A 19,006-nucleotide genomic window follows, 5' to 3' on the forward strand; every position below is an offset into this window, starting at 1 on the left:
ATTCAACGTGCAGGTATAAAGCTTTCATTTTTTTTCTCTGACAAGAAAGGTCCTACAGAACCTAGGGGGGAGATGATGGCATAGTGGTGATGTCACTGAACTAGTAACCCAGAGGCCAAGGCTAATGCTCTGGTTACATGGGTGTGTGTGTGAATCACACTATGGGAATTGGTGGAATTTAAATTCAACTAATAAATCTGAAATATAAACTAGTTTCAGTAATGGTGACCATGAAACTATCATCAATTGTTGTAAAAACACAGAGGTTGATCTCCATCCCAACAGGATCTGCCTTCGGGCGATCAACGAGGCGAAGGCTACAACATCTGCCTCCACACCTATCTCCAACACTGGCTGATCCGACACCCCGAATATGAAGTCCTGAGGACCCGGGTCCAGTTTCACGTGCACCACTTTAGAGATTACCCTAAAAACCTCCTTCCACTAATCCTCCAGCTTTGGACAGGACCAAAACATATGAACGTGGTTTGTGGGGCCCCCTCCGCAACGTTCACACACATCTTCTACCCCCTCAAAGAGGCAGTTCATCCCCGCCCTTGTGAGGTGTGCTCTATATACCATCTTCAGATGCATTAGTCCCAACCTCGCGCACGAGGTGGAGGCGTTCACCCTCTGGAGCATCTCACATCAGAACCCTTCCTCCATATCCTCTCCCAACTCTTCCTCCCACTTTGCCTTGATCCCTTCCAGCAGTGCCTTCTCTTCCAAAATAGCCCCCTAAACTGTCGACACTACCCCCTTCCCCAGTCCCCCTGTCGTGAGCACCTCCTCCAGCAATGTGGAAGCCGGCTCTACCAGGAAGCGCTCTCCTTTCTGGCAAAGTCTCGAACCTTCATGTATCAAAACATTTCCCCCTGCTCCAGCCCAGACTTCGCTCCCAGCTCTTTCAATCCTGCAAACCGACCCTCAAGAAACAAATCTTTTAGTGTCCTAATTCCTTTCTCCTCCCATCTCCGAATTTCACCCCACTTCCCTGGCTCAAATCTATGGTTCTCCCGAATCAGCATTTCCCTTGAACCTGCCCCAACCCAAAGTGCCGGTGAAACTGCCCCCAAATTCTCAACCAAGCTATTCCTACCGGACTCCCTGAGTATTTCCCCAGGGCAGTTTTAATGGGAACGTCAGATTCACATCACATGTTTCAATGAAGTTGCACTTTTTAGGAATACACCATGAAGAAAGGAATTACTATATTCCAGGGTGCACAATTAGTTCAGAACTTTTAGGTCTTCAGACACTAGCTTTGAAGAACCTACGGTTCATTAATTCTTAATAAAACCATTGAGTAAGGGGTGACACAGTGGTTAGCACTGCTGCCTCACCACGCCGAGGACCCGGGTTTGATCCTGGCCCTGGGTCACTGTCCGTGTAGAGTTTGCACGTTCTCCCCGTGGCTGCAAGGGTCTCGCCCTCACAAACAAAAACAATGTGCAGGGTTGGTGAATTGGCCACACTAAATTGCCCCTTAATTGGAAAAAAATAGTTGGGTGTTCTAAATTTAAAAAAAATAAAAACGTTGAGTCAGTTCTTCATCTGACTATTATTGAACATAAAAAAATGTTTACATTTACCGCCAATCTGTTCCCAAAAAGCAGTATGCCGCCGCACAACGAGGCCGATAAATGACAGGAGACCCCGCTCCTGGGATCTACCCGGCTCACCAGGCCTTGCGAGACGCCGCGATGTGAGGCCTGTCCTTTGACAATCTGCATATTAGAGCAAGACAGCTAATCTCACTTTAATATGCAGTGCCCTGAGGTAACCAAGGCATTGAAATCTATCCCCTTCTCCTTGGCGACCTCGGCATTCGCCGTTCAGGACTGATCTCCACAAACGGGAACCAAATGGCACAGCACTCGTTGGGGAACTGCCAGGGGATAGGAGGCCCCCAGGTGCACTCCCTCTGGGCATCATGGTACCCTGGCCTTCTGGTGCCACATGGGTACCCTGACACTGCCAGCCTGGAAAAGGCACTGCCAGGGTGTCAGGCTGGCACTGCCAATTTGCCAAGCTGACATTTTGTTGCATGGCAGTGATCGGGCGTGGGTTGCCCGGCGTGGGTGAGGGGGGAGCCGGGGACTCCTGCCTCTTACAGTGAGTTGGGGTGTGGATGGTTCAGGGGTCGTGTTTGGGGCTCGTGAGATCGGGAATCAATTTCTCCCTGCACTGAAGGAGGGCTCCTGAGTGCAGGAAACCGGACTAAGTGTGATCTTGGCAGTGCGTTCCCCGCTGAGGCCCCGTATATAACTGGAGTCACGTCAGATAGCGTTGTGTTTCTTGGTGCTGAAAGTGCCGGGAAACAAGCGGCTAAATGCGCTCTCAATGGGACATAGTTCCCATTTGGTTAAATTACAGCCTTAATGGCTTTGGTCATGTTTTTCGCAAACTAAACCTGTAGCACTATGAACCTGTTTACCATCATAGATGGATTTATTCTAAATTACTCATCTAAATGTCATCTTTATTATTAGAAATGCAGAGATTTTTTTTATTGTTGGAAATTGTGAACTGTTATGGGGCGAAGAATATACTGCAGTTGATTCCATTAGGTATAATGGCCAAAGAGGATATTCCACTGTTTCAAATATTTATCTACTTCAAGGTTTTTGCCTTGGATATGCCCTGTAACAAAACATTCCATCTTCCTGCAACTCTCTATGCAAATAAATTTCTCCCTTGTTCTCTGAATTGTAAATTGATCACTTGTCACTAAACGTACTCTATCATTTTAAGTCCTGCTTTAAATCTCATCCTTTTTGTCTGCCACATCTGAGGGTGCTTCCTGCATTCTCTTTATTACAAGGTAATAAACATGATGCATTCCATATGTCTAAAAACTCAGGATGAGGGGGGTAGTCAATAAAATCACCACATTTGTGACTTTGCCAGATTTACTACTTGATCTCTTTTGGAATTGCTAATGGAGAGTTTGAAACCAAATGTGGCCGTCACCAATTTATCAGCTAAGCTCCGTGCACGACAGCTTGGGAGTTACCATATAGGTCCTTTTTCAGGTTTAGTATCTTTCATGCTTATCCAAACAAAGAAATGTGAATATACAGGGCTTTGAAAAAAACTAGGTGTTCCAAACAACAGAATTTGATAGGAAACATTGGTCTTTACATAAAGCAAGGTTAAGGGATGGAGACATAATTGTCCCAGGATAGAATCAGAGAATTTACAGTGCAGAAGGAGGCCATTCTGCCCATCGAGCCTACACCAGCCCTTGAAAGAGCACCCTACTTAAATCCACACCTCCACCTTATCCCCATAACCCAGTAAACCACTTAACCCAAGGGTCAATTTAGCGTGGCCAATTCACTTAACTACATCTTTGGACTGTAGGAGGAAACAGGACCACCCAGAGGAAACCCATGCAGAAATGGGGAGAAAGTGCAAACTCCACACAGACAGTCTCCCGAGGCTGGAATTGAACCCGGGTCCCTGGAGCTGTGAGGCAACAGTACTGACCACTGTGCCACACATACTCAGATATAATGTTGTTCTAATTTAAAGTTATACATTGCCCTCAATTGTACAACACTCTTATTTTACAATTACTTCTAATTAATATAATCTTGGGTCAGTGGCAGCACGCAGCCAGCAGGTCATTGATTCAAAAGCCTTACTCTCAGGACTTGTACACATAATCCAGGATTGTGCTCAGTGTAGTAAAGGGAAACACAACGTGCATTGTTGGAGGCATTGTTTGTAGATGATGCACTAAACATATCCGTTAAGGGGGACAAAAAAGATGTCAGTGATTTGGACAACAGTTATCCTTCAAACAACATCTCCAAAAGCAGATTAACTGGTTATTTATCTTATTGCTGTCGAGGGACCTTATTGCCACAAGTGCTCAGGGCGCAGTGGTTCACAAGTATTTTGTTGGCTCTGAAGCATTGCGATACCCTGAGGATTTGAAGGACACTGTGGGCACAATTCTCCCAAAACATTTCTAAGTGTCATTTTGGGCGAGGTTGGTGGGGTGTTTCCCACTGGCTTTTTGGGTGCGGTAAAACCTAGTTCACCCTCACTTAGTAATTTTTTGGGGACTTGGAGTGTTTCTCCCCATTCTTGCCCACACTTGGAAATTGTTTCAGCAGTGGGGAGTTGAACCTGCCGGCAAGACCTGCTCCTCCAAGATCCAGATGCCATTTTGAAAGGGTGCCCAATCTCTAAGTCAGCTTGAGTGTCCTTCACACACCTCCACCCACAGGCAATGCCACCCCTCCGCATTCCCCCCCCCCCCCCCCCAGTGAGGAGACCTGTTCTGGGGTCACTGAGGGCCCACCTCCTAACAGGCCCCCCGCTCCCACACACACTTTTTAGGATCCCCCTTTCAGCCCCAAACCTTTATGAAGCCGCTTCATACAGCCTTTTTGTTGGTATATTTATTTTTTTCTTTGTTTTTTTTGAAATTGTAGTTGTATAAGTTAACCGAAGGTTTAAGACATGGCAGGAGAACCCAGACCCTTGTCATGCTCCTCGTGTGTGATGTGGGAGCTCAGGGACAAGTCCACTGTCCCTGGCTCCTTCACGTGCAAGACGTGTGTCCAGTTGCAGCTCCTGTTAGACCGCTTGCAGCTCTGGATGGACTCACTTTGGAGCATCCGTGATGCTGAGGATGTCGTGGATAGCACATTTAGCGAGTTGGTCACACCGTAGGTGAAAGTTACTGAGGGAGATAGAAAATGGGTGACCAAAAGACAGAGCAAGAGTAGGAAGGCAGTGCAGGTGTCCCCTGCGGTCATCTCCCTGCAAAACAGATATACCGCTTTGGATACAGTTGAGAGAGATGGCTCACCAGGGGAAGGCAGCAGCAGCCAGGTTCATGGCACCGTGGCTGGCTCTTCTGCGCAGCAGGGCAGGAAGAAGAATGGCAGGGCTATAGTGATAGGGGACTCAATCGGAAGGGGAATAGACAGGCGCTTCTGCGGATGCAATCGAGACTCCAGGATGGTATGTTGCCTGCCTGGTGCAAGGGTCAAGGATGTCTCGTAGCAGCTGCAGGACATTCTGGGCGGGAGGGGAGGGGGGAGGGTGAACAGCCAGCTGTCGTGGTGCACATATGCACCAACGATATAGGTAAAGGAATGGGACAAGGTCCTGCGAGCTGAATTCAAGGAGTTAGGAGTTAAACTAAAAAGTAGGACCTCAAAGGTAGTAATCTCAGGATTGCTACCTGTGCCACGAGCTAGTCAGAGTAGGAATGTCAGGAAAGATAGGATGAATGCGTGGCTCGAGAGGTGGTGCAAGAGGGAGGGATTCAAATTCCTGGGGCTTGGAACCGGTTTTGGGGGAGGTGGGACCAGTACAAACAGGACGGTCCGCACCTGGGCAGGACGGGAACCGATGTCCTGGGGGGGGGGAGGGGGGGGGGGGGTGTTTGCTAGAGCTGTTGGGAGGGTTTAAACTAATGTGGCAGGGGGTTGGGAACCAATGCAAGAAGTCGGAAGGTAGTGAAACAGGGACAGAAACAAAAGGCAGTAAGGGGGAAAGTGTAAGTCAGAGGAGCCACAATCAAAAATCAAAAAGGGCGACACTACAAGGTACAGTGACTGAGGGGAGCTCAGTGAATAGGCCCAGTAATACTAAAAGGAATAAAATGGGAAGTAAAAACTTAAATGGTAAGCGATGCGGCAAGTTGTTACATGAAGATATGGGTTCAACGACAAGGAAAATTAAGAGAAAGGTTAAGAGGAAATATAACTTAGGAGAGGTTACCAATCGAGGTGTTTAAGATTCAAAACAGAGGTATAAAACCAACATAAGTGTACTTTACCTGAATGCTCGTAGTATTTGGAATAAGGTAAATGAGTTGATGGCGCAAATCATCGTGAATGACTATGACTGAAACATGGTTAAACGATGGTCAGGGCTGGGAGTTAAATATCCAAGGGTATCAAACTATGCGGAAGGACAGAGTGGATGGTAAGGGAGGTTGTGCAGCTCTGTTATTTAAGGATGACATCCGGGCAATAGCACGGGATGACATCGGTGCTATGAGGATAAGGTTGACTCCATTTGGGTGGAAATCGGGAATAGTAAGGCGAAAAAGCCACTGATAGGAGTTGTCCATAGGCCACTAAATAGTAATGTTGTGGTGGGGCAGGCAATAAACAAAGAAATAACTGATGCATGTAGAAATGGTACAGCAGTTATCTTGGGGGATTTTAATCTACATGTCGATTGGTTTAACCCGGTCGGTCAAGGCAGCCTTGAGGAGGAGTTTATAGAATGTATCGGCTATAGTTTCCTAGAACAGTATGTAATGAAACCTACGAGGGAACAAGCGGTCCTAGATCTGGTCCTGTGTAATGAAACAGGATTGATAATGATCTCATAGTTAGGGATCCTCTCGGAAGGAGCGATCACAATATGGTGGAATTTAAAATACAGATGGAGGGTGAGAAGGTAAAATCAAACACTAGAGTTTTGTGCTTAAACAATGGAGATTACAATGGGATGAGAGAAGAGCTAGCTAAGGTAGACTTTATGGTGAAACAGTTGAGGAACAGTGTAGAGAACCTTCCAAGCGATTTTTCACAGTGCTCAGCAAAGGTTTATACCAACAAAAAGGAAGGACGGTAGAAAGAGGGAAAATCGACCGTGGATATCTAAGGAAATAAGGGAGAGTATCAAATTGAAGGAAAAAACATACAAAGTGGCAAAGATTAGTGGGAGACTAGAGGACTGGGAAATCTTTAGGGGGCAACAGAAAGCTACTTAAAAAAGCTATAAAGAAGAGTAAGATAGAGTATGAGAGTAAACTTGCTCAAAATATAAAAACAGACAGCAAAAGTTTCTACAAATATCTATAACAAAAAAGAGTGGCTGAGGTAAATATTGGTCCTATAGAGGATGAGAAGGGAGATTTAATAATGGGAGATGAGGAAATGGCTGAGGAACTGAACAGGTTTTTTGGGTCGGTCTTCACAGTGGAAGACACAAATAACATACCAGTGACCGATTGATAGAAATGAGGCTATGACAGGTGAGGACCTTGAAATGATTGCTATCACTAAGGAGGTAGTGATTGGCAAGCTAATGAGGCTAAAGGTAGACAAGTCTCCTGGCCCTGATGGAATGCATCCCAGAGTGCTAAAAGAGATGGCTAAAAGGGAAATTGAAAATATACTAGTTATAATTTACCAAAATTCACTAGACTCTGGGGTGGTCCCGGCGGATTGGAAATTGGCAAAAGTGACACAATTGTTTAAAGAAGGAGGTAGGCAGAAAGCGGATAATTATAGACCAGTGAGCTTAACTTCGGTCGGAGGGAAGATGCTGGAATCTATCATCAAGGAAGAAATAGCGAGGCATCTGGATGGAAATTGTCCCATTAGACAGACGCAGCATGGGTTCATAAAGGGCAGGTCGTGCCTAACTAATTTAGTGGAATTTTTTGAGGACATTACCAGTGGGTAGATAATGGGGAGCCAATGGATGTGGTATATCTGGATTTCCAGAAATTCTTTGACAAGGTGCCACACAAAAGGTTGCTGCATCAGATAAAGATGCATGGCATTAAGGGTAAAGTAGTAGCATGGATAGAGGACTGGTTAATTAATAGAAAGCAAAGAGTGGGGATTAATAGGTGTTTCTCTGGTTGGCAATCAGTAGCTAGTGGTGTCCCTCAGGGATCAATGTTGGGCCCACAATTGTTCACAATTTACATAGATGATTTGGAGTTGGGGACGAAGTGCAATGTGTCCAAGTTTGCAGATGACACTAAGATGAGTGGTAAAGCAAAAAGTGCAGTGGATACTGGAAGTCTGCAGAGGGATTTAGATAGGTTAAGTGAATGGGCTAGAGTTGGCAGATGGAATACAGTGTTGACAAATGTGAGGTTATCCATTTTGGTAGGAATAACAGCAAAAGGGATTATTATTTAAATGATAAAATATTAAAACATGCTGCTGTGCAGAGAGACCTGGGTGTGCTAGTGCATGAGTCGCAAAAAGTTGGTTTGCAGGTGCAACAGGTGATTAAGAAGGCAAATGGAATTTTGTCCTTCATTGCTAGAGGGATGGAGTTTAAGACTAGGGAGGTTATGCTGCAATTGTATAAAGTGTTAGTGAGGCCACACCTGGAGTATTGTGTTCAGTTTTGGTCTCCTTACCTGAGAAAGGACATACTGGCACTGGAGGGTGTGCCGAGGAGATTCACTAAATTAATCCCAGAGCTGAAGGGGTTGGTTGGATTACGAGGAGAGGTCGAGTAGACTGGGACTGTACTCGGTGGAATTTAGAAGGATATGGGGGGAATCTTATAGAAACATATAAAATTATGAAGGGAATAGATAGGATAGATGCGGGCAGGTTGTTTCCACTGGCAGGCGAAAGCAGAACTAGGGGGCATAGCCTCAAAATAAGAGGAAGTAGATTTAGGGCTGAGTTTAGGAGGAACTTCTTCACCCAAAGAGTTGTGAATCTATGGAATTCCTTGCCCAGTGAAACAGTTGAGGCTCCTTCATTAAATGTTTTTAAGTTAGAGATAGATAGTTTTTTGAAGGATAAAGGGTTATGATGTTCGGGCCAGGAAGTGGAGCTGAGTCCACAAAAGATCAGCCATGATCTCATTGAATGGCGGAGCAGGCTCGAGGGGCCATATGGCCTACTCCTGCTCCTAGTTCTTATGTTCTTTACTCCCCACCCTTCATACCCCCTATTTCATGGGTTTGCCCCCCTTCAAGCCCTGACCCTTGGCAGTACCAACCTGGCTCCCTGACACTGCCAGCCTGGCGACAGTAGAGTATCCCCAGCACCCTGGCAGTCCAACTGGGCACCCTGTCAATGCCAGGTTGGCAATGCCAGGAGGAGTGACAGGGTACTGCTCTGCATTGTCCCCAACCACCCGAGGGGTTCCAATGGCCTCCAAGACCCCCGGAGTGACCGTCACACTTTTGCGGTGACTAGTACTAATTGGTGCCCGGTTGACGCCGCGCCACTGTGGCCAGTGACTCCCGGGTGGCGGGAGAATGCGGCCTCAAATAGGCTGTGCATATCTAAATGAACCTAAAAGGGTTTCACGTTAAGCACAAAGCCCAATTAGGGCCCCCCTGTGATGCAACTGACGCACCCACAATGCATTGGGAGAATCGCAGCCTACATCCTTTTAATTGACAAAACCTGTGGAAACACTTGTTGGACCACAGGTGTTTCGCTGCAGTGCCACCAGAAAGGACTGGCGGCACAATGTTGTGGTGCTATGGCACCACCCTGAGAAGGTCTAATTCCAGTGTGACATGTTTACATAGGCAATTCCATTATAAACATGGATGTATGAATTTATAATGACAGTTGCCACAAAATATGACAACAGGTATTACATTTTTGAAGATTAGTGTAAATAGATATAAGATTTTTAATATAGTCATTCCATTCCAGAAAAAAACCTTCCAACTTTTTGTGGCTTTTGTGGCTCTTTGAAAGGTATATTGGTGTTACTGATGCAGCCATATTTTGATTACTCCCTAATGATTGATTTTTTTAGTTGGACACTTTGTGACTATGAGTATGCTGTCTATTTATCCCTTCCGAGTGCTTCTCCAAAGGAGCACAATTGCCATTCCCCTCCCCTGCCCCTGTCTTCCCCTTACATGGGTGGTTAGGGAATAAAGGAGTGAAGTGGAATGCTGCCGTCCACCTGGTTGAGCCTGACTGCTGATAAGATTAATGTGAAAGGAACCACGATTGCACATATTTAAGCCTTAACATATGTGTAGGAGAAGCTTAGGTACAATCTCAAAATTATTTCCAAGTATTTTAGTACTTGTAGTTGTGCCAGGGGGAACCTTGAACATATTTGTAAAATGTGTTATAATTTTGTGATGCACAGTTGATCATATGCATAAATTATTTGTGGCATTAAAATTTTAATATATTATATTCCAAATCTTGGTTGTGGAAATGAATTGCATTGACATAATCAACAGGGAATTGCTCAGATTACACACACTGAGCCTCTCCCTTTCACCTGCAGCAGTGAAACCATTCCTTCCTGTGAAGAGAATACCATATAAAGGTAAATTTATTGTCTGTAAATAAAGACGCGACTGAGAATCTCTAACTTCTCAATCAGATGGTCCTGAAAATCCTTGAATGTCTCATAAATATCTTAATTGTCCTTCTGAAGTTTGCTGATGATACAAAGCTAGGTGGAAAGGTAAACTGTGAGGAGGTCACTGAGAGGTTGCAGAGATATCGAGACAGGTTAAACAAGTGGGCAACAAGATGGCAGATGGAGTATAATGTGGGGAAGTCCGAACTTATCCACTTTGGTCATTAGAATATTAAATGGCGGATCAGGCACAACAGGCTATATATGGTCTACTCCTGCTCCTATTTCTTTTGTTCTTGTGTAATGTTCGTTGCTCCACACCAAACTTGTATCTTATGTGGATGCTTAGGTGAAGTTCATTCCATTTGCTTTTCTTGCAATGAAATCCAAAATAATGGAGGACAGACGGAAAATATTACACCAAAGTTACATTTAAGGCAACAGTTCATCTTGAACAGCTCCTGTTAGAAGTACAACATAATGTCCCAGCTATACCATAAAAAATCTGCCCACAAAAATTGTGAGCACCAATTGAAGTGGAATTGGTGTTTCGCAAGCCTTTATTTTTGAGCCTTATAGGCAGATGATTGTCTGTTCTCTTCCACCCATTCATTTTGCTTTCAAATATCTAGTTTTGCCTAGGCTTAGCTGATAGGCTCACAGTAGCATCTGCCACTGAACTAACCCAGTGACTGGGTTGCAGTTTTCGTCCCCACTCGGCATTTAAATTTGCCATTATTTCCATATTTTCTGTTGCAAAAATAGATAGACGATTCATAAAATTAAACAATGCATACATTTATATTTAATTGAGTATGCCCATCACTCAGACCATATTGTTCTTTAATTTGGGTGCTGAGCTTTTAGCCACTGTGTCCTTGCATTCTGTAATTTTTTTGTGATCCTCTCTGACCTACTAGAATTTTTTGTGATCCCCTCTGCCCTGCTACCTTTCTTACCATCTTCAGAAGCAGTTGAAAATCAGCTTCTTTGGGCATCACCTCTATCTTTCTCCCTCTCCTGCCTTCGAGGAAAGAGTCAGGACCTTCTATTGTCTGAAACACCTATAAAATTCAAGATGGTGATGTTGTAGTAGTGGTAGTACTCCTCTAGCACCTGGTCTTAACTTTTATTCCAGTGCACTTAATTAAGCATTCTACCTTAAAGGGCACAAACCTGATTAGAGGACATTTGATAGTGGTAAACTGAGAGTGAACTTGCTGTGCTCAGTGGCAACCGGGTCAAGCAATGAGGACAGAATATGAGCACACATATTGTAGTGAGCACATGCAGAGAAGCAGATTCATTTATTTCACTTTTGAAAGCTAGTTTCCAAGAACAGAAAAAAATTCTTACCTTATTTAAACATATTTAAACAAATCACTCTTATCAAGTTGACAGAGCATCTAATAGAAAACAGATTTGCTTGTAAAACGTGCAGTTTCTGTGAAATCTAATCATTGTGTTACCTCCTACACATTAGCAACAGGGACCCATCTGGTTAGCCATAAAGGTGATCTGGTCTTAGCTGTACTCTGGACAGTGTGAATACCTAGTCCCAATTCACATGCAAGGAGGAGTTAGTTCTTGTTCAACTGTTCTGAAAATCAGAACGTTTCCAGATGTAGCGGAAGTGTTGTTTTGCTCGCAGGGGAACTTCAAGCTTTTGTTCTGTTAGATGATCGTTCATGGTGACCTTGAATTGTATTGAAACCAATGAGGTGTTTTTGTTTTTAATGCATCATTTAAACCCAGTTTTCAATTATTTCAGTTGCTTTGTTACATATTTGTTCCTCAATCCCAGCTACAGAAAGGTAGATCTAGCTACTGTTGCCTTTTCTTACTCTTTATGTGAACCACAAGCTGTTTCTTATATTGACCAAATGACCACACAATCAGTATGTTAGCTCAAAAACACAGTTTATTAATAACACAAGACTTGTATCTTTGTGCAATAATACACGCGGCTCCATACTAAACTACACCTAACTAAGATGACCTTTACTTAACTTTGAGTGACCGGCACTCTGCGAGATAAGGCTTTTATCCGGGTCCACATGGTCGGTTGGAAGTTGTTGGGTTCGTCTCAGCTGGGCTCGCCCTTCAGTAATGGCCACGGGTCCTTGAACTTGGTTGTTCTGCTGCAGTTGGTCACGCACAGGCCGGTCCCAAAAGAGACAGATCTCTAGTGCACAGGGCTTTTTATCCTTCGTCTCTTTTGCGCCCTTTTGGGCGGTCCTTACTCCAGGCCCAATGGATCGATAGGGTTTAAATCACCCTCATCGATCTCAGCCAATTAGGGGGCGAATACCTCGATAGCTGGGCAGGTCCCAGCTGTCATTATCCCAGGCATGTAGGCCTTTCCAAATAAGGGGGGGTGGCGCCGGTTAGTCTGCTACAGTTGTAACTCCTTGATTCAAACTCTACTGTCCTGGGGGAAATGGTGATCGACTCTTAATGGATACAAGTTTCAGCCAAGTCTGGTTTCTTTGCACAATACACAGAGGCTGTGTACCTGTTTGTGTCCCAAATTCACCACAATTCCCATGGTCCTTTGCAGGTGGTCATTTTACACAGCTACAATACACCATTGCGACATTTCTGTTTCTGAAATCAGCCATGTTTCTGTGTTTGCTGAAAAGAACATAGAACATAGAACAGTGCAGCACAGAACAGGCCCTTTGGCCCTCGATGTTGTGCCGAGCTTTGTCCGAAACCAAGATCAAGCTATCCCACTCCCTGTCATTCTGGTGTGCTCCATGTGCCTATCCAATAACCGCTTGAAAGTTCCTAAAGTGTCCTACTCCACTATCACAGCGGGCAGTTTATTCCACACCCTAACCACACTCTTGAGTAAAGAACCTACTTCAGACATCCCTCCTGTATCTCCCACCCTGAACCTTATAGTTATGCCAAATAAAGTACATTTTTTGAAACAGAACGTGTGAGGTCTCCAAGGGGATCTGAGGCCCCCAGCTGCATGTCCTGGATAAAAGAGATTGTACAATTACTCACGAGCCATTGTCATTCAATTGGAGCTTTATTTTGTGGCTTTCAATCAGTCTCTCACCTCTTTGTAAGCAACTTTGTAAGCAATATTGATGAATCTGTAATTAGTGCTAATTTATAGGTGGTTCTATGCTATGGATTTGTATTCATGAACATCTGGATTCAGTTTGCCTGAACTGACTGCACCTAAGTGCTTTCAGAAAAAGGAGGTGCCATGGGGCCAGGACTCTAGTTTCAGAGGTGCCATTGTCCCCTGTTACAAAGAAGTTATACAGCAGGAAACGTATGATGTACCTTGCCGAAACCTCGATGTGGTCAGCTGCCAGGTGAATCATATTGGGGTGATTCATTATCATTTTCTCTATGAAACCGTATTGCATTTTTTCCCCCATTGCTCTTTAATAGTCAGCAGCATTGTCTGACCTCTGAACTAGTAGGTTGTGGATTCAACTGAAGTGCCATTAATGTTTGGTTTAAGAACTTGAGCATTTAATCAAGGATATCAATTAAGGAGAAAGGGATAACGCTTAAGGAGAAAGGGTATCTCATTTTTGGAGCATCTATCTTTTGAATGAGATGTATGCCTGAATCTTCCAAGGAGTGGCAGTCACCACTCTGCTCCTACTCTTCTGCGGCACACAGGAGCCCTGCATTTCTGGTTGGGATTTCTGATCCTGGTTTCTCCAGAAATGTGGAGCATTCCTGAAATCTAACTGATTCTTTGTAGCACAAGATTGTTGAGGGAAAATGAACCATACCCCCTTTTTAACAGCACTAGCTGCTATATTCTGCTAAGTGTTCACTAACACACTGAACAGCTGGGACATTTAAACCACATTTTTCAGTGTCTTAGTGAATGAGTGTCTGAATGAATTAATGTGTAGGTCGGTAAGGGGAAAGGGTGGGTGAGGTAAGGGGGTAGGGTGGCAGGTGGGTGAGGTGGCAAGGAATAGGATGGCGCTGTCGACGGAGTCATGGGAGAAGGGCAGGAGGAGCCTGGTGGTGGGGTTAGTCATGTCATGATGGGAGGGAGGGGGTCAGGGGTGAAGTTGGGTGGTGAGGTTAAGTCCGATTGGGTTGGAGGGATGTCAGGAGTCAAGACTTGAGGGGTGAAGTCAGAGGTTTCTAGGGGTGAGTCGATGGTGTCAGTGTAAGCAATTGATGGGGTCAGTTATAGTTAGACTAGGATTTTTCTGTCTCTCATTTCCTAACTATCCAGGTAAGTGCCAGAACTGATTGAAATCTCTAACTCTAGTTGGAAGCCTTTTCAGAAGATCCTGAGGAGCATGGGAGTTCTCTATGAGAAGCTCAAACGTCCTGACTAATTCCCACAGTTTCATAAAAGCTGTTCAAAACTTCAAGAGTAAGATGAAAGTGGGTTTTACACCAATCCTTCTGATTTGTATCTCATGGAATCGACTAATCTTTTGAACAATAGTCCGTACTGCTTCAGAAGCGCAGAAATAAAATTATGGACCAGAGCATTCAAAAACTTAGCCGATCTTTTCAGTTCATGTATGAAACTTGTTTTATGTTTCTGTTTTCTATTAAAAATGATGACATTTCAATATGATGAGCCACACATCCTCTTTCTGCTCAACAAATATTGAATGTACAAAGGTGCAGTTTGCTTAATATCAGCTCATACATCCTTTCCTGTGTCACTCCCCCTGACCGCCCCCAAATCTATCCTCTACCTGGCCCTGTTTTAATCTGAAATTAAAAGATTTTTATTCCAGAGTCAAGTCAAGGCATGGGAGTGCAGGGTTTATGTCAAAATGTGTGAGCAACTCGGGTGTGGTGTGGGCCTCTTCAGGTTACAGCTTTGTTTAATCTAATTGGCTTGGTTGGATGCTGACTTCAGCTGTGCATTCTGGACTTTAATTCATTATCTATGTCTGTATTTGTGTTGTTTTCCGAGGAGGGGGAGGTTCTTTTTTTTCCGATTTGATTTGATTTATTATTGTCACATGTATTAGTATACAGTGAAAAGTATTGTTCAGGTTCAGGAGAGAACAGAAATGTTAACCAATCTGATATTCTACAGGCAAAGAAATTGGAGGGCTATTATTAGAATTTCCAGATAAAAGGTGTTTTAATCAGCTGGCAAAAGCTCAGAATGTTGTTGAACAGCTGGATTTCAAAGGGAAGCTCAGCTCAATTTTGGAAGTAAATTCCCATAAATGTCTTCACTGCTTTAAAAATAAAATCCAAATTGGGTCAAATTAGCCTGGCCAGTCCATCTACCCTGCACATCTTTGGGTTGTGGGAGTGAGACCCATGTAGACACGAGGAGAATGTGCAAATTCCACACGGACAGTGGAACCCGGATCCAGGTGCCGTGAGGCAGCAGTGCTAATCACTGCGCACTGTGCCGCCCTAATATGATTTGATGTTAATGCAATTTGAATCCACATTAACCTCCTGATGGAAGCAACGTTTTAAATCCTGTTCTGAAAATGATTCTCCAAGTGGAAAGTCCAGGATATCCAGCAATTGGGTTTGACCCTTTGGATGCTGAAGACAACAAAATATCTCAAAAGGTGTGTCTAGTGGCAGTGGCTAGTGATATGGGCCTGAATATGTGGGATTGGAATGAGTCTATCATAGTTAATATATTGGAATTATAGCAATTTAAGAAACAGATGATAACAGATTTTGTTTGCGTTCTTTGTACTGATATTGGGATTGAAGTACAATTGTAGTCATTGGCAGATGGTGCCTTTTGGTGCATTATTCTCATTTACAGTAACAGCATTGAAACTTGACAAAAATTGCCCTCTTGAGATCCTATTTTATAGTACGGCCTGATCAGTTTAAAGTTATTTCATGGTAATATTCCTGTTAACATACTCAGATTATGTTGAATTAAGAGAAAGGAAGCAGTGAAGTACTTTAGTGCTTACAAGTTCATGAAAATAAAGCCAAAAGATATATTCTTACATGTCTCTCCTTTTGTCTCTATCAGAAATGTGTCTACTGCAGGAAAAGAGTGGAGAGTGTCTCAGGGGCCTGTATCCAGTGTTCATATGAGCATTGTTCAACATCATTCCATGTGACATGTGCTCATGCTGCGGGGGTTGTAATGGAACCAGACGATTGGCCTTACGTTGTGTCCATCATCTGTTTCAAGCACAAAACAACCAGTCAGAATGTAAGTATAAGCATTAATTACATTGGGCCAATGATGGTGGCGGAACAGTTACTGAGCTGGTAACTTGCAATGTCTGTCTTACTCAATTGATTAAGGTGTTTGGCACTAAATGTATTTCAAAATGCACCTGCTGGATTGATTCACAAAGTAACTGTTTCACCCTCATCACTGCTTTATGATTTCTAGATCAGGAACAGCCTGTATGGATAAACCCTATCTCCTTCATATTATCAAACTGTTAAATGATTGTATGGTTTTCAACTTCACAAACTGAAATTGCAATTCACATAATGTTCACTCATGAAGAAAATCATGACTGTCCTAAACTTATCTTCAACCAATTTAAGTATTTGTCACCTTATCAATAATAGTTAAGTTTGTTTTTTCTGTGCCACTTACTAACATAAATGGCTCCAATATTACTGCTCAATATTTACCAATTCTTTCCAGTTCGTTAAAGATTACAAATTTTCATTTATACTCCTTAAAGCTGTAGATTTTTTTTTTCGGGAGGCACGGTGGCACAGTGGTTAGCACTGCTCTCTAATGGCACCAAGGACCCAGGTTCGATCCCGGCCCCAGGTCACTGTCCACGTGGAGTTTACACATTCTCCTCGCGTTTGCAGGGTCTCACCCCACAACCCAAAGATGTGCAGGGTAGGTGGATTGGTCATGCCAAATTGTCCCCTAATTGGAGAAAAAAATAATTGAGTACTCAAAATTTATTTTTAACAAGCTGTAGAGTGTTAAAACCTGTTTGATTTTTGACACTCGAACAACTGATCTTTCGGTCGCTCCCTAGAAACTGGTGGACAGTCTGTCTCCTCTGATGGTGAAAGGTGCACAGGCAGTGGGGACTAACTAAGCTAGGGTTAAAAAATAAAATCTATTTAGCCTGCAAAATAAAGCAGGGAGGGGAAAATCCAACAAATCTCTTTTGTACATTTGTACACAATGTACCAAAGAGAGGAACGCATGACATTTTCTATCAAACGGGTTGTTGACTTGTGCATGTACCTGAACCTCTGCCTATCTGTAATTAATCCTCTAATCATCTATTCAGTTCCGTCAACTGAAAGTGAAATAACCAATTGCCCTTGAAATTAATGTATAAAACCTCTACTACTCATTATTTAAAGTTTTAAATCCAAGATTCTAGTAAGTAAAAGTAGGTTGTTGATATTTCAACTTTTACAATTTCATTGAGTTAATTGTTAGTACTATAATGCAGTAATTAATTAATCCCCAATTACTAGTGTCTCAGATCAACCTAATCAGGTCCAGTTCTCCTGTTCTTTTACTAATCTTTTAAAAAATGCAATTCTGAAACCATAGCATGGACTGGGATAAACCTAAATCATTTAACTCCATTCATAGGGGTTGATTAATTGCATATTTGTTTACTGTTTCGTCTTGATGCACTTGCAATCCCACCACAAATGTGGGGAGCACATTAATTCCAGTCGTTCATGTATAGCAGGACTATTTGGAAGACAGCAGTGGGCCATACTGAAATATATGCATGAGTAGATTATCATATCAAATAGACTACCCAGGTGAACAGACAGAATGAAAGGTTTGGGAATTTAAAATGAGGGATGACTGATATCACAGGATGAAAATTATAGGTTTGTTCCAGCTCACGTTGAGGAATCAGAATATGAAAATTGCTGTTTTTTTATTTCTTTCTTTCAAAAAGTACAGAAATATTCCACATGGAATATTGTACATCAATATTAGAAAAGAGATATTTTGGCTATAACCTGTACGTGGAGTGAACCCAAAAATATGAGTCCCTTACTTAACCTTTGGACTGCTGGTAAGTACACAGTACTTTGTAGCCGCAGGCTGGTTTTTGAGCTGATTTGACTAATGCTGTATTCAAAGGTGTTTGTGAAAATCTCTATGTACATGCACCACAGTTTTGAGACTTTTATTAAAGCTATACAGGCATAATAAATATTGGTACACTGCTAATCAGATACTTTAATATTTTCTTGGAAAATATAATTTAGGTAAAATTATAACACAATGTGAGCTGAACATGGAGATTTAATGTGCACCGATATATAAAGCATGTAAACTTTGCACACGTCATTGTGTTGCTGCATATTCTTCAGAACCATAGTGCAGTTCAGTCAGTTCGAAATAATTTTTAAAAATTATTTTACAGGACAAGGGCGTCGCTGGCTCGGCCAGCATTTTTGTTGCCCATCCCTAATTGCCCTAAATACCATGTCTCCTTGAGCCGCTGCAGTCCATGTGGTGTAGGTACACCCACACTGCTGTTAGGGAGGGTGTTCCAGGATTTCAGTGACAATGAAGGCATGACAATGTCATTCCAAGTCAGGGTGGTTTAGAGTCATATGGCTTAGAGGGGAACTTGCAAGTGGTGGTGTTCCTGTACATCTGCTGCCCTTGTCCTTTTAGCTGGTAGAGACCACAGGTTTGGTAGTGCTGTTAAAGGACCTTTGTGATTTTTAAAAATTTGTTCCTGGGATGTGGGCATCACTGGCTGGGTCAGCATTGATTGCCCATCCCTGAGGGCATTTAAGAGTCAACCACATTGCTGTGGGTCTGGAGTCGCATGTAGAGCAGATCAGATAAGGATGGCTGATTTCCTTCCCTAAAATACAAAAGTGAACCAGATGGGCTTTTGCGACAATCAACAATGGTTCATGGTCATCTTCAGACTTTTTAATTCCAGATTTTTCTTGAATTCAAATTTCACTATTTGCCCTGGTGGGATTCAAACCC

General features: G+C 43.2%; 1 protein-coding gene across 2 annotated transcripts in view; it reads left to right on the forward strand.

The window, feature by feature from the left end:
* kdm4b (lysine (K)-specific demethylase 4B) overlaps positions 1-19,006 on the forward strand; it is a 740,412-nt gene that overhangs the window by 694,114 nt on the left and 27,292 nt on the right. For both annotated transcript variants that reach the window (XM_038777903.1, XM_038777902.1), the window contains one exon: positions 16,064-16,249. In XM_038777903.1, coding sequence (XP_038633831.1) covers positions 16,064-16,249 — 186 coding nt within the window. The remainder of the gene's footprint in view (positions 1-16,063; positions 16,250-19,006) is intronic.

Source organism: Scyliorhinus canicula, chromosome 18 (genome assembly GCF_902713615.1).
Source record: "Scyliorhinus canicula chromosome 18, sScyCan1.1, whole genome shotgun sequence".
NCBI classification, from domain to species: domain Eukaryota; kingdom Metazoa; phylum Chordata; class Chondrichthyes; order Carcharhiniformes; family Scyliorhinidae; genus Scyliorhinus; species Scyliorhinus canicula.